At 39.6% G+C, this 16,010-nt stretch overlaps 2 protein-coding genes across 4 annotated transcripts; both read left to right on the top strand.

The window, feature by feature from the left end:
• The first annotated feature begins 266 nt into the window (after positions 1-266).
• LOC105449196 (ubiquitin-conjugating enzyme E2-17 kDa) lies at positions 267-5,795 on the top strand. 2 transcript variants are annotated; one of them, XM_011688203.1, is made up of 6 exons: positions 267-633; positions 2,039-2,102; positions 2,364-2,395; positions 3,036-3,113; positions 3,211-3,316; positions 3,558-5,795. In XM_011688203.1, the coding sequence occupies exons 1-6, from the start codon at positions 610-612 to the stop codon at positions 3,695-3,697; spliced, it is 444 nt and encodes a 147-aa protein (XP_011686505.1). In that variant the 5' UTR covers positions 267-609; the 3' UTR covers positions 3,698-5,795. The 2 variants fall into 2 exon arrangements, with proteins under 2 accessions (XP_011686505.1, XP_011686504.1); XM_011688202.1 differs by lacking the exon at positions 267-633 and adding an exon at positions 1,369-1,450.
• Positions 5,796-6,832: 1,037 nt separating this feature from the next.
• On the top strand, positions 6,833-15,882 carry LOC105449197 (progestin and adipoQ receptor family member 3). Of its 2 annotated transcripts, none has more exons than XM_011688204.1 (8): positions 6,833-6,985; positions 9,998-10,180; positions 12,713-12,873; positions 12,993-13,149; positions 13,224-13,376; positions 13,594-13,873; positions 14,003-14,167; positions 14,538-15,882. In XM_011688204.1, exons 2-7 carry the CDS (start codon positions 10,034-10,036, stop codon positions 14,140-14,142), a joined length of 1,038 nt encoding a protein of 345 aa, XP_011686506.1. In that variant the 5' UTR covers positions 6,833-6,985; positions 9,998-10,033; the 3' UTR covers positions 14,143-14,167; positions 14,538-15,882. The 2 variants fall into 2 exon arrangements, with proteins under 2 accessions (XP_011686506.1, XP_011686507.1); XM_011688205.1 differs by lacking the exon at positions 6,833-6,985 and adding an exon at positions 7,076-7,215.
• The last annotated feature ends 128 nt before the right edge of the window (positions 15,883-16,010 follow it).

Raw genomic sequence — 16,010 nt, forward strand, 5'->3', positions numbered from 1 at the left:
CCCCTCCCGCTTTACACGCGCGCGCGCGCGCGCACCTCATCCCGGGGGATCGCCTCTCCTCGACCGGCTCGACCTTACTTTCGACGCACACGGTGTATATACGAGATATATATACGGCGCGCGTCGGCGCGTGCCGGAACCCCGGGGACGCGTTCCGCCGCGCCATCTGTCGGCGGTGGCGCGGGTACGCTGGGACTTGTCTGCTGATTGCCGATAAAAGGCAATAAAAGGAGGATCCCCGAACGGTGGCCCCCGGTTCGCGTGATTGCGAGGCCCGTGTGTGTGCTAGCGCGCGCCGAGGTGGAAGGAAAAGCGTCGTCGCGAAGTATAAAAACGTAACGATCCGGCCGTCGGCGTCCGAGATTCGCCCCGCGCGGTTAACCCCCGCGGTCCCGATACAAATTACGTGCGTGTGTGACGCGGACGCGCGTGTCCGCTCCGCCGACGGTGCGCGAATCGCGCAGGCGGCGCGCGGCGCTTGCTTGACCAGCGCAGTCGGCCTACGTTTAGAAGGCAGCCATCTTGCAATCCCTAATCAAAGATCCACGGGCAAGCGGGGTATCGCTGTCTGGTTTTGCGGCCAGTTAATATCAACACACAGTTCGTCAAATGGCTTTAAAGCGAATTAATAAGGTACGTGGAGGAGCGGTCGCGTCGTGCGCGGCCGCGTGGCCGCGCGACCCGGGCGTTGTCGTCGTGCGCCCGTGCCCGGCCGTACGCCCCTTAGCGCGATCTCCTCTCTTTTCTCCTCTCGCCGAGCTCGTGTGTGGTGCGGACGAAGGCAAGTGTGTTGCGAGCGTTGGAAGAATCACGCCTGGGCCGCCGCCTGGGCCGCCGCGTCGTCGGCGGCGGCCGGGCCTCCTCGCGTCGTCGCTCGTCGCCGACGACGGCCGCCGACGTTCGTGCCCGCGGCGCGCCGGAGATGGCGGCCGCGCGCGCCGTGCGCATCTACGACCAGGCAGCCAGCGAACCGTCCGTCCGTCCCTCGACGTTCTGCGACGTCCCCAGCCGGGCTCGTCGGCGGCGGTGACAGCGGGGTGACCCGGACGGTCCGGATTTTTTTGTGTGCTCGACGTCCACGCGAGTTGCTCCGGAAGTAACGCTCGGCCGTGCATTGTCGCACCATGTCCTGTCGCCGACGTGTACGTGCACGCGCGAGCACGCATGCACGCCGGATCGTCGCCGCTCGCGAGATATTCCTCCCTCCGGTGGGCTCTTCGCTGGTCTTTTGTGTCGTTTACACCGTACACACCGTAGTGCTCGCGAGAAATGCCCTCTTCCAGTGGTCCGCTGTGAAAGCCTCGGGACGCGTAGTAAAGTAAAGTGCGCCGATTGACAACGGTGCATCTCCACGACACGAGTGCCAATGATGTTTGATTTCCCGTTTGTATAACGCGAATGGACTATGATTCGGAGCAAACTGAGGAGCTCGGTTTATATAAGCAAGACTGTAAAGTCCAGCGAAAAGCTATGATTTTTATTCGATTTTGATCGTCTGGTATTACAATGATAATAACAATCGTAGCGTTGTATGATACTCGAATCATGTAACATACTAGAATTGAATGTGACTCTTTGTTCTAAAGATATTGTAGATGAGATTGCAGACAACAAATAACTCTTGGAAATTTCCATTATTAGTCCGTAATTTTTTGTTCAATCACTATCACTCCGTATATAGATGTATGAATTATCTAGAAGGTATTCTGTACGTATATCTATTGCCAGCAGAATGTCTGATTATGTATATATGTTTAAAAATACTAAGCTGTCTATAGAATAATGATAGCATGCATGATCGCAATTGTTGCAGTGGAATATATTAAAAATTAAATAAGATCTAATTGTTATAAATATAAATCTCCGTTCTGGCTAATTAAAATATTCATAATCAGATACTATTTTTTTTTTATAAATTGAAAGATAATAGATATTTACTGTAGATAATTAATAATTATTAATAACAGATAATTCATTGTGTATGAAATTTTTGTGAAATTTTTGTGACGCTGTTATAACGCTGTGTTTGTAATTTCAGGAACTTCAAGATCTTGGTAGAGATCCGCCAGCACAATGCTCGGCTGGACCTGTAGGAGATGATTGTAAGTAATTAAGTTTACCGTAAATACTTAAAATAATGTAAAATGAATAATATATTAATCTGCCAAGTTATTAATAGATCACAAAAGTGAAATCAGAGTAGTTTGCTTTATGTTAATTACAATTTTTATTTTAGATTTTTCAATTAAGAAGAAATAAGATTATTCCCATTTATTAACATATTATAAAAGTAAAGATACCATGAAAGTTATACCAATTTAATGACAATTTGCATGTAATTGTTTAACCTAATATTTTTCTAGTATTCCACTGGCAGGCAACAATCATGGGACCAGTAAGTGTAATACCTTATGCAAATTTTTAACATTTATTTTTTTTCTATGTAAGAATATAAGTAAATGATTAACTATTTAATATTTTTTATGTGATATTAAATTACGATAGAAAGATATTGAATTGCTGGTGATTATATATTTTGCACTTTTCATGCCGTAGGCCCATTTTCAAAATGTATGGTTACCTAAAGGTTAGAAATTAGAAATTTATTGTTTCACGACGTTTGGTTAGGACTTGACTGTCGAGTTAACTTAGTGCCAACTCAACTAATGTCCATTTATACAATGTAGATTAACTTTAATTACGATTTTATTTACTTTTTATCTTTTTCTAATTCTTAAAAGTAGGAAAAGATATAAAATAAGTTAAACCTAGATTAAAGTTAATCTACGTTGGTAGAAATACACATAATGTACACGTAACCTTTAACTATGTTCTAAGATTTGATCGTAAGCTTATGAAAATGTGTTTCAGTTAACTTTCAAGTTAACCTAACCTTTTCATTAACCATATATTATGAAAATGGGTACTAATAATTTTCAATTTCATTGTTAATATATTATCAAGTTTATACATAGAGTTTCATTATTAGAATAATTGTGTGATACATTGTTATATACATTAATTTTCTCTTGCAGCCCGACAGTCCGTATCAAGGAGGGGTATTTTTCCTAACAATACACTTTCCAACAGATTACCCGTTTAAACCACCTAAGGTATGTCACATTGTACAGATGGAATTTTTAATGTTATATTTCAGAAATAAGAGACACAAATGAATGTCCATCACAAATAATTATTTACTACTTGCAGGTGGCATTCACGACTAGAATTTATCATCCCAATATCAACAGTAATGGAAGTATTTGTTTGGATATTTTACGATCTCAGTGGTCTCCTGCGCTCACTATATCAAAGGGTATGTGTTACTACGTGACATGCGTTTAGAAAAATGTACAGTCCCATCTAAATAAGTCGCAAACGCACAACACAAACGCAAACGCAAACGCGGAGAAAAAAAAGAACGAAACGTCAAAATAAAAGAAAAGAAAGAGAGAAACGTCCGCGTTTGCGTTTTGCGTTTGCGACTTATGTAGATAGGGCTTATTCTGTGTATTTTCAGTGGCGCTTTAACGTAATTAATAATTTTTTTTTTCCAGTGTTATTGTCAATATGCTCTTTGCTGTGCGATCCAAATCCAGATGACCCACTGGTACCAGAGATAGCCAGGATATACAAAACCGACAGGGAGAAGTATAATGAATTGGCACGCGAATGGACGCGCAAGTATGCCATGTGATGCGCCAATCTCCATTGACTTCAACATCCAAACACCACCAAGAAACAGCCCCAGCCTATTGCCACTTACGCATCAGCACCGATTGAAATTAGCTATGGCTCGTATACTTTTTAAACTTAAGCAGTATTCGGGCCCGAGGAATCCTCAGGCAAACGTGATCGATCTGAACTTCTCGCGGTTCAAGAAGTCCGCGAATGGTTAAAAAAAAAAAACGTTGCCGCAATGGCAATTGAGGCAATTTTGAAGGTGGTCACCCAGCATTATATATACTGAATCAGACAACACATGTCCGCTTTGTTTTTTCATAAATAAAAGAAAAATGGAAGTAACATATAGGAGAGTGAAAGTAGGATTTGTATTTTGAATCTAATAGATTGGTTTTCTCTAATTATTGTGCTTATGATAATTGTAACATTACCTACTTTCTCAGTGAAACAAAAACTGAAAAACTTTGAACTGACAGCACATCGATTGTTAGTCTTAAACGCAAGTGAGCAATGTTTGCCCGTCCCTTGAAACGATGTGGTCACTCTTTTGTAAGACTGGGCTATATATATATAAATATTACTGAAACTACGTGTATGCTTTGTTCAATTATTAAAATTCCTTATACCTGACAAATTCTACGAGTAACTCGAAATCTGTGCTTTTGGTTCCTGTGTGTGTGTGTAGTAATTTAATTATGCATATCGTTAATCGGCAAGTGGCAACCGTGCAACTTTAAGTAATCGGAAGTACTTGCGAGCGCTGGATAAAAGTTTGTCTGATATTTAAGAGTATGGTCTGCAGTCTCGCGGCTCTATAAAGATTCGTTGTATAATTTATTTGGAAGCGTGCGGATCGCTCGTGTCATCCTTTTCGGCTTTTACGCTGAATAAATGGCGAGCAGTCGATTGGGTCACTATCGTCAATAAATGACGTGAGGGAGAGGACAATTCCGATTATTTAAACTTATATACGGATCGCGTTATATTAAATTAGGCGACAAGTATGTCGATACGGCGCGAGGGGGGATCGCCACTGGATTTGCCAAAATCTCGGCGACTCGTCTCGCATTACAGTGCATGAATGCACGCTATTAAGTTTGTGCGTCGCGTTCTGCGGATCAGGAATTCGCACTCGCCCGTCGTCCATCGCGACGCTATTTTACTCGCATCAATACTTTTACTGCTGCTTTGCGTGCAGATGTTTCTTTAAGCAGCGATTTTTTTTTTTTATTTAGTTTTCGTGACCAGATGTTTTTTCCTTTCATCCACAATATAAAATGCGTACAGTCGCGACGGGCGACCGTACTGTTCCATTGCTGGACCGAACGATAGACTTAAAATACAATCTGTTATTTAAACGTTACGATTACAATTATTATGTCCCCCGATATATTGTGGCTGTAAGGGTAAGGCGATGTGATTACATATTATTATTTCTTAAAAACCTAGCTATTATACAAAATGAACAAAATGTGTCGTTAAATTGCGAAATGTCATTCAGCGCGATTAGTTCGTTTAAGATTATATGAAACTACAATAATTGCACTGTTTTGATGGTGCTAGCAGTGTGTTTTTGGCTTCTAATCATAGATAAATAAATAAAATCTGATACGTCATTTAAAAAGAAAAAAAGAAAGATACGATTACTTAATTAGTGCGTAAGTGAAAACGACTTTGTCTTTGCGAACCACGTGTAAAGCGCGCGTCAGTGCGAAAACCGTCTCGATATGTAATCGGTGCTTAAAAGATATACGGCAAGCTGATGGGGCGGACTAAAGGAACTAAGGGGAACCTAGAGAAGACAAATCGATTAGTATGTAATGCGGCGGCCCGCTGTTTACGCCGACCTTGTCTCATACGACCGTGTATCTGCTGTAATTTAATTACGAGTAAACGCGTCTCTGTCGGATCTGGTATATTTAAAAGTTATAGTCCTCGAAAAAGAAAAAGGAAAAAAAAAACTTGATCATCGTTCACTCTCTAGTAGAAGATGACTATTCATGTGTATAATTAATTATTACTACCGCAATAATGAACATTTTTAATAACTTATCTTGTGTACATTTTAGCATTAGCCCTTTATATAATAAAGTCCACATGATGATAAGGTACGAAGCAAGCGAATCTTCCTTTTTTTTTCTTTTCCTCGCGCGCGCGCGCGCGACCGGCCACGCAAGCCCGAGCGTGCGGACGATACGATAAGCGGATAGGTATCGCGACACGGTCACGTCTCGCGTTACGCAGCCCATCATATTTCCTATCGTAACGAGCCGTATACAACTGAAGATTCGTGCCAGGCTATAAAAAAGATATTATCGTATCATCAGCGTATCAGCGGGGAATCTCTCGGTTCGAAAGCGGTCTTGGCCCACGCGTGTCTTTCCCAATTCTTCAATGTCAGCAATGTGACCTACGTGAAAGTAACGCGGAGCCCCGACTTGTGTGCTCCTGAAAATTTTATTGCACGCGGTGCGTCGCGCTTTCGACGAGGAAACTTTTTCGCGCTCGAAAGAGAAACTGGAAACTTTACAAGTAATTGTAATTGTAAATCGAGATTGCTTTTAGATAAGATTAAACATACGGAAAAAATATTTTGACCACGCACGCAATTTTCAAGCCGTTTTGTCAAACTGAAAAATTACTTCTTCCTTGCGAAGTAATTTAATGCAAATAGAAAAAATTTGGCAAAATTCGCAGGTCAAGTTACAAATTATACGTGAATCATGTGATTTCATATATATGTATATACCACTGATAAGACTGAAAAGAGCTACTCCGAGAAGAAATCATATGTAATCATTGTAAATCTCGTGTTATTGCGAGATGTGCCCCGGACATCGAAGGCCACCCGGCAGCCGATCCTGAATCCGCGGAGAACCGGACAGTCGCTCGCTGTCCGAGCAGTGAAAGTACCCAGGCGCGTCCCCTCTTTGTGTCTCAAGTGCCGGGGGAATATTGTTGATACCGGAGCATGTGCTTCTCACGCGGGGCCGGGGCGGCGTACATCGGGAGCGACCCTGGGGCAACTCGCCGTCGTCCTCGTCGCCGTCGCTATACCGCTGCCGTTGCCGCCGCCGCCACCGCTGCCGCCGCCGTCGCCGCCGCCGCCGCCGCTTCGCAATCCGATGCGCTCGCTGCTGCCAGTGTTCTGCTCGGCGCGCTCGGTGCGGTCGATCGAATCGCGGCGGAGACTCGCACAACGTGAAGAGTGCGCCGATGCGTCCGACGACCACGAGAGACGTCGATGACTCTCCGTTTCCTCGACCGTCCCCGCTAAAACTGTCGATCGCCGCTCCACGAGGTACGTGTACGTCGCTGATTGAAGCGTCACTCGATGCGGAAGGCCGGGGCTTAATTGTCCCGATGAGATGATTAGTAACGCTAATTATTGTCGGCCGGTACCATCGAACGGAACGTCGCTTTTTTTTTATACAACGAATATATTTATGAAGAAAGATAATTATACTAACGGTATCGATATTCATCAAAAAGTACCAGAGACAGTTTGACTCCTTTCGAGTAGTATCGCCGGTAAAAAGATAAATTGAAACCTTTTGTACATGTGTCACGAAAGTAAGAGCAGCTGATTCCCCCTCGGATCTGCGTTTGAGAGAACCCGCCGCGTCCTCGTGCTCAGGTCTCGTATTTAAATTGCATTCTGGAGCGAGGCTGATTAAATGAAGTGCGGGCGAATGAATCTCGCGCCAAAATTGGCACCCGCGGGTATACACCGATCGCTCGATGGATTCAATGTCATTTTACTTTCGACGCGGCTTTACGACAGTAGTGAGACTTTGTCCTGCAAATCCGGGGGAAGAGATGGTGATGTAAATCGTGGAGTAACTTAATAACTGACGTCTTTACGGGTCGTTAGCTTGACCTACTGAATAATAGTATATACACGTACATCGAATTGTGCTATAGTATTCACATCTATTCAATTCATTATCGGCTAATGAATTAGAGATTCGACGAATATGATAAGAATAAACCCAGCTAATTAAAGATATAAAATTAACGTTACAAAAAATAATCTTCTGGACTCTTAATTAATTTCGGAAATTTTAATATTTATTTGTATTCAATGATAGTTTTGGACTCTTCAAGCTTTTGGACTCTTAATTAATTCGGGAAATTCCAATATATATGCAAATGTATTTAAGCACGCGTTTATTTGTATTCAATGATAGTTTTATCAGTTAAATTTTTTAATTTGATAAACGAGCATCAACGTGAATCAATTCCTCAAAGCGCGGAATTATATTACGCGATATCGTTCGCCTTTATTCTTATAATTGTTCGCGCGACAATGAACTATCCATTGTGTGGTAATTGACGCGATTTACTCCTTACGTATCGACGGAAAGATAAGTAAATATAGGAGAATAAGATTTTTATTTATCGAAACAATGCTGCAGTTGTGGCAAAGTGGTAATGAGATATGCAAATAAACATTACGGAAACCTTTCTATCTCTTCCGCAAAAAACATGATATTAAAATCATGGGTATTTAGTTTCGTGTCACGTATTTGCTTGTACCTGTAATGTCGGAAATACAACTTCAGTCGGGAGTTACGACCAATTTATTCATTCTTTTCTGTATAGAATAAATTAAATATGTAAATTACGTAAAAGATTGGCTGACCATTGTCTACCTGTGTACTCTCGTGATTATTTATGCAATATAAATTACTTTTATTATTTTTTATTAATATTTTTTATTAATATCGACTTAACATATTTATTTTATTGTAACTTGTGCCATGTATATCTACGTTCACTATGTATATCAATAAGATATAACAATAAATTCGATAGAAGTAATGCAGAAAAGGTAGAAATTTCGGAATATTATATACGAATACGTTACGCGAACATGCCCCCAACCGTACTTCCTGTTCCTATATGTAATGGTGAAAATATAGACTGCACAATTATACTTTTCACCGGGTGCAGACGTACGATCTCAGCGGATTCCAAAGTGCGCCTTCGACTTTCTCGTAGATTAGACATAGCCGCGTGACGCAGAGAGAGTGAACAGGAATCTCCTCCTCTCACACGCGGAGTCCAGATGAAAAGACAACTAGGACAATCTCGGGCAGGCTTTTTTCGTCCGCTTTTAACGCGCGTTGCGTTACCTGTATTATATTCAAAAATGCAATCGCACTTCTTATTTCTTTATTAACAACTGGAAATTCGTAAAAATAAATCGGCCCGAATATTCGTTTCGGGCTCAACCGCGAGATTTCTAATCGGTCGATTTCGCGCGGCGCTCGAAAGTTAAGCGCTTCACGATTTTCCCCTTATATACAATCTCTTCGTGCAGTTTTTGTTCCCGCTTTAACGACCATAATAACGATATACTGACTCTTTGTGCGACTGCAAGTAAAATTCACTTCCAATTAGACGGCGTCACGTAAGAAAGCATTCCATTGCTTACGACGGCCGCTGCTTGCTTTCCGTACGCAATCTCCTTTCGCGAGAAAGTTACGTATATACCGACGTCACCTTACATATCAAACTCGTATTTCTAGTCTTCGGGGAGTTTCTATAAAAAGTATATAAGCATTGTCTTGACAAAGAAGAATGATTTTGTCTTTGTATTTGTATTGTTATTGTGTGATGTGCAAGTAATAATTCCAATTGCTGTACGATAAATGAAAAGTATATAATATCTTTATCATTGTGCGCGAACAGTACAAAAGCAAACTCCGTAATATAATTCTGCTTTTATATGTAATCAAAAACTAAAAACAAATCTTGTTTCTTACGAGGAAAAGTTGGATAGATTGAAATTTCAAAAATATGTTTCCTGAATAATGGAAATAATTTAAAATAATTAATATTTTTTATTCTTTCCTAGATATTTAATAGCGTATATTTAAAAATTGTAATAATGTCTAGGTTTAAAAAGTTGCTAAGTCATGACGAAGATCGTCTTGAAAAATTGCTAAGTCACGAACACTTGTGAAATTCCTGCAAAATTGACAATTACAAAAGTGAAATTTAAATGCAAACTTTTTATACGTACGAAATTTTTTATACATTTTGTACATGTACTTCCATATCCCAGACAGACGCATATGTTTTTAACACGTCTTATATCTCGATTATGAATTATGCGTGCTGTCTAGAAAATACGCCGAGGTTTTAAGCCCAAGTTCAAATACATTCTAAACTGTACACCTTTAAAATTCAAACGTGTTTGAAGTGAAAATTATATGGCAGGGTCAAGTCTCGTTTGACAGTAATGTTATCGCGGATAACACAATGAACGGTTATCTCCAATCCCTTCTATCATTATATCTTTCAGGAAGCAGGTGTTGCACAAAAGGTCTACGCCGTTTGAATGATGAAACTACTTGCAGGCGTAGAGGAGGTTAGCGACCACTGTGAAAAAGAGACCAATAATGGCCAACTGCACAACAATAATAGTCATGAAAAGCAATCTACAACAGAATTGGCGCAAGAAGCGAGCAAGCCGCTCGTCAACAAGGTCAGTCAACGTGTTGTCAGTTGACGTGTATACGTCGACGTTTTCAATCGTGTCGAACAAGATTTTAAAAACAGATTAAGATCAGTAAAAAATTCAGGAATAAATTATGAGAACGCGAAGACGCGATAAAACGGAATAACCGCGGCCACGTGATTATGCGCGGTTAACGTCGTCATGAGATTAACGATTTACGCCGCTGCGGATAATAATAGCGATAAAGCATTTTCGCGAAAATCCCGCGGATAAGATCGACGGCGGTTGGAAGTCCGGAAGTGCGGCAGCTTCACGCAAGGGACACTGTCAAGTTGACATGCTCCATTTCTTATTATAAAGTCATCCGTTTCCGCTTTTTGCGAGACCGAGACACGCGACTACGGCTTTCTGGGTTACGCGATAAACTCTGTAATTTTGCATTTCTCCTTTTCCCTGTGTGCATTACAAGTACGATTAACAGGATTTTCCCATCAGGCTAGAGATTTCGCGAACAAAATCTATTTTGCAAAAAAAAATGCAATATTCATCGTCGTGCGGCTGCCGATAATAACATTAGCGGTCCGCCCCGAAAGTAATAGATAAAAAACGCGATTGACTGTTGATCGCTTGGCGAACGCTCATTACGAGGCGAAAGTATACATTGTCTTCTGAAATTGCATTGCAACAAAATCTGACATTAATCGCTAATTGTTTTTCATTTTCCGCGACGGTACTCGCTCTAATCGCGGCCGATTATGATGCTCCGTGCTGGCGTAGCAACGAGAGAATCGATTTCACTAGCTGCAAACTTATGCGGCACGAGAGGAAAACGGATGGCGTAAACTTGACACACTCGGATGAAAGGCAGGTCCCGTTGTGGCCTACTTACCGCATTCGCGTATCTGTGAAAGATAGTATGATCGAAACACTTCTCGTCTATATTCTCTGTGTAGCCAGTGTAACTCTTTCCGAGTCATTAGGAGCGCATCCTACATGTAGTGAATTCACTTGATCAGTCCTCTTTCACATATCGAATAACTTTCTATCTTGTGTAAGGCATCAATCAGTGACAAAACTATATTTTGTACTATAACACAATGTCACGTTCAAGTTTGAGTTACATTCAATGATTGCCGACTTGAAAAAAAATGTTAAGGGGGGGGGGGCGCCAAAGCGAAAGCATTTCAATTAACAATTGCATTAACTTTTTCTTTTTTAGCCTTTAAAATTGTTTTTAATAGTTTTTACATTATCAAGTGAAAATGAGGAAGGGGAAGTAGAAATGTATAGAAATATATAAATTATATTCTTTTACATAAATCAAAATATACAAACAGAATAGGTATTTGGTGCACAAAATTGAGAAAAAAAGCTTAATAATTTTCCTATTGCCATATTATTGGTGTATCGCCTGGCCGACGATTTCTCGCAGTTTTGATCGCAGAAATTATTTGCAGTTGTTAAAAAAACCTTTTGTTCAATTATTGTAAAAAACAAACGATAAAAATTATCGGGAAGGCGTCGTTCTTCTCAACAATTTTATTAAGGGGGCGAAAAGTGCTCTGCCCTTTGTAAGTCGGCGCCTTGATTACATTAATATCATTATTCGATTATTTTTATTTTTCTATAACTTCGATTGTTTTTATTTTGTTATTAAAGATAAGTTAAAAGTTATTTGTATTAAGAAATTATTTGTTAGATAAACAAATTTGTATGATTATATAAGTAAGGATTGTAACCAATATTTCAATATTGTATAAAATTGTATTTTATAATTTACTCTTTGTACGATTAATTGATTTCTCTCTTAATATATTTAAATTTTGGCTCATATTGCTATTCAATTAATACAGAAATATAATTAAAAGTGTGAAGATAATTTTTACGTTACGGAAAATTTACTCTTGTTTATATAACACATGGATAGTGTTTCCTCTTTTTAATAATTACGTCAAGTTAAAGAGGGAATTTATCGTAGCACAAAGTCATATCATTCCATTGTTGCTGCGATGAGTTTACATCGCCGAGGAATGTCACAAACGAAAGCGATGAAAGCAATACTACGTATTGTTCAGAATACTCCGAGTGCAATAAAACGTCATTCCGCGAACTTCTTATGTAAGTGAGTTATGCATAATTTATGATTGAAAGATTCAATTACATGTATGAGATGCAAAGTGTCATTTTTATTCGCGTTTATGCAAGATAGAGCACAATTTTTTGTAATTGTTATTTCAATGTATGAACATGATAGAATATATGAGAAAGAAAAAGAGGTAAAATAATTGGCGATTAAAAAAATTAATCATTAAATAAATAGCGATTTTTTTTTCAATTCGGTCTTTAATATTAATGGAGATCGAAAGGTCACAATTTTTATATAATATTGCACACAATATTGAATACTCTATCTATACGTAAAAATGTATATATAGATTTATCTATACATCAAAATTTAAAAAGTATATATCGTACAAACATTAAAAATTTTAGGTATTCTCGTTTAGAATTTTGGGTTCGGATATATTGAATATGTTTCGACTTTTCGTTTTGAAATAGGTATGCGGCGATTCGACAGTCAAGAGGGATGTCCCACCAGAGGAGGAAAACAAGTTGAGACGTTTGCTACGGTTCGAGGAGGCGCCTGAATTTCTTCAGCACAATCCCTACATACTGCGCGGTTACCGAGGCTGCTTGACCACCAAATTGTGCCTCGAGAGGTTGAGTTTATAACATTCCTCGATACATTCACGCTAAACTCCAATAATCTCGGAGGTGATAAGCGATATACAACACCGACAGCACACGTTTCTCAATTCGAAAATATTTAACGTTTCAGCATATTTTGGTGGACAAACGAAACCGTCAATATATGGAGTCACATTTTTGGCTGGATGCTCTTCTTCGGTCTGACCCTATACGATCTCTGTCTACTGAACATTCACGCGCCGTTCAGCGACAAATTGATCGTGTCTTTGCTGCTTCTTTGCTTTCAGGTGAAAATCTCGGCAACGTGCACAATTGCACTCGTTAAAATATGATGAGATAAAATAAATGAGACCGTTTTTAGATATGCATGATCCTGTCGTCCGTGTATCACACGTTCTCGTGTCGAAGCGAGAAGGATTACTGGTGCTTCCTATCTTTCGACTTATTCGGCATTGCTCTGAGCATGCTGTCGATATACATGTCGGGGGTCTACTATGCCTTTTGGTGTCACAAGGTGAAGAGAATGTCGATTTCTCCGCGGCTATAATTTTAATTCTACGTTACGGCTTGTGCAAAGAAAGTTTAGATATTTATGTTTTTTTACGTACGCGCATAGGTATATAATTTGCATTTCGGAAGTTTAAAGAATTAATGATTACAATATGTTTTTCGTGTGTCAATACGACTGGTAAATCCAAATCGACCTCAAATCCGGCGAATCTCTTTTGCAGGAGCTGCAGCGGTTTTACCTCACGACCGTGCTCGCGATCTTCATTTTCGCGATGATACTGCAAATACCGAAGCTGAACATCAACAGCAACATTAAGCTAGCCGTATTCGTGAGCTGGGCGATATATGGCGTGCTGCCAACGCTGCATTGGACCTTCGCGATGGGTGGCTTGGATAACCCGATCGTTAAAATGCTCATTCCGAGGGTGATAGGAATGTACATTATTAACGCTATCGCATTCGCGTTCTATATGCTCAAAATACCCGAACGTTTTTACCCAGGTAAATTGACGGTAATTACCGTTCTCTCGTTACCGTAACGACGCTCCTTGCGTTATGCCGCGCTGAATAATGCAATTGCGCACATTACATGTTGAGTAAACGCTCACAATACGCGACGTTACCCCGTAGGCTGGGTGGACTACGTCGGCTCGTCGCATCAATGGTGGCACGCGCTGGTCGTGCTAGCCCTCTATTATTGGCACAACACCGGAATGCTTTACGTGGAATACAGAATGAATCACGGATGTCCGAGCAGTATGACATTATGACATACGGATTCCGACGGCCAACCAGGTATACGCGAGATAACAGGTCGTAATTCAACGCCGGTTGTGATGGCGACACTGATACTAATGTAAATCATATCACGTTCTCGCAATGTCAAGTGTGGCTCACGCCCGACGGTTGTGCCTAAAAATATCCAAGATATTTCACGTGTCTAATGCTAGAGCGAAAATATTAATTCTATAACGTAACATCCATCAATTTTTTAAATGAAAGCGTAAAAGCTAAAATTATTATACAGCTAAAATTATTAAGTCCAAGAAAGCATTTCAAAACAGTATATTATAATGTTCCACAAAAAATTATGAGCAACTTCAAAACTATCGAATTACTGAAACGAGTTTGAAATTTTAAACTGCAAATCTTAATTCTGTTGCAGAATCCGTCCTCGCCATGGATTGCTCCTGCATGATGAAGACGGGTGCTTGGTCGTTGGAGGTCGCGGAACCGCCGTTTTATAGTATCTTGAAGAATATGTCCTGCGAGATACAAAATCCATTGCGTGTGTACGCGCATCGATAGTCGTCGACACCTTTAGGAAATATACGTTGCGACGTTCTGGAGAGAGACTCGCTGTGGATGTATATTTAATCCACGAAGTTCCGCAACTCTATTTATATTTATTCGATATCACTATTTCTTATCGATATCACTATTTATATTCGTCTCGCGTTGACAGCTAGTTTCATTCTAAATATTCTCTTTCTTTCCTTTTCTTTCTATCTTTAATTCTAGCAGGACTAAAAATAAATAAATTAATAAAATATATTAAACTTTTTAATATCGCTGTAGAAATGCGCTCGTTGAATTTAATTCCGGACTGAAAAATTTTTTAGATTTATGGATAAACGTAGCCAACTAAGTTTATTCGCAAAGAACAAATTTTTTGCAAATGTAACAACGATACAAACAACTGATTATGTAAAAATATTTCGTAACAATTTCCTGCTGGAATTAAAAAAAACAGTCTTTCGCTTTCAGAAATCTAGTTAGAGTTGTTTCTTCTTACGTTCCAATGAGACTGGGGATTGCAAATTGTTCGATGTAGAGTTATGTAGACTATAATAAGTCCTAACGCCTTGCGCGACAGTTCTTTATGAATGATCAGCTAGAAATATTCTAAACAACATATGTATGCTCAAAATCGGAACATAAGACATCTGATCCGATTTTGGATATGCGTGCTGTTTGGAATTGTGTTATGATTTTTTTATCTCTGGTGCAAAAAGAGTGCCTTTTGTCGTTTTACTTCTAGCTTATAAACACGATATTAGAAATCTCGAGTCATGGGTTACTTCTGACGTAAAAGTCTTTCCTTCATTTTGTTGATGAAAGACTGCCGATGGCAATGTTAACGAGATATCGGCGATTGATTAATCAAAGCGCGCCGTGACATTGATAGTTGCTTTTGCAACACGGTCAAAGACGGGATATATTGGGTAACTTTGCTAATTTCCATTACTCGCAGCGCACTTTTATGCGCATGTTTTGTAATGTAGAAAGGGGTCTTATACATACCAAACGATATCGAAATTAATATATACATATATTATTACTTGACTGATTCCAGTATACATATACACGCCGCATCTTCGAGCGGTCCTTATACAATACACAATATTGCAATATAAATAAATAGTTAGGTGATAATAATTTGTATAACGTTGTGAAACAATATTGTTCCCTAGATCGTTGTTAAGAAAAATAAATATTTTATGTATAAATATAAGAATCCTTTACCTTTCCTTCGTTTAATTAAGCAATTCAATTAATTATCTGTAAAAAGAAAGTATAATGATTATATGTATATATATAATTATATATATATATGTATATATATACATATATAATA

The sequence above is a fragment of the Wasmannia auropunctata genome, unplaced genomic scaffold (genome assembly GCF_000956235.1).
Source record: "Wasmannia auropunctata unplaced genomic scaffold, wasmannia.A_1.0 LD336076.1, whole genome shotgun sequence".
Taxonomy (NCBI): Eukaryota; Metazoa; Arthropoda; class Insecta; order Hymenoptera; family Formicidae; genus Wasmannia; species Wasmannia auropunctata.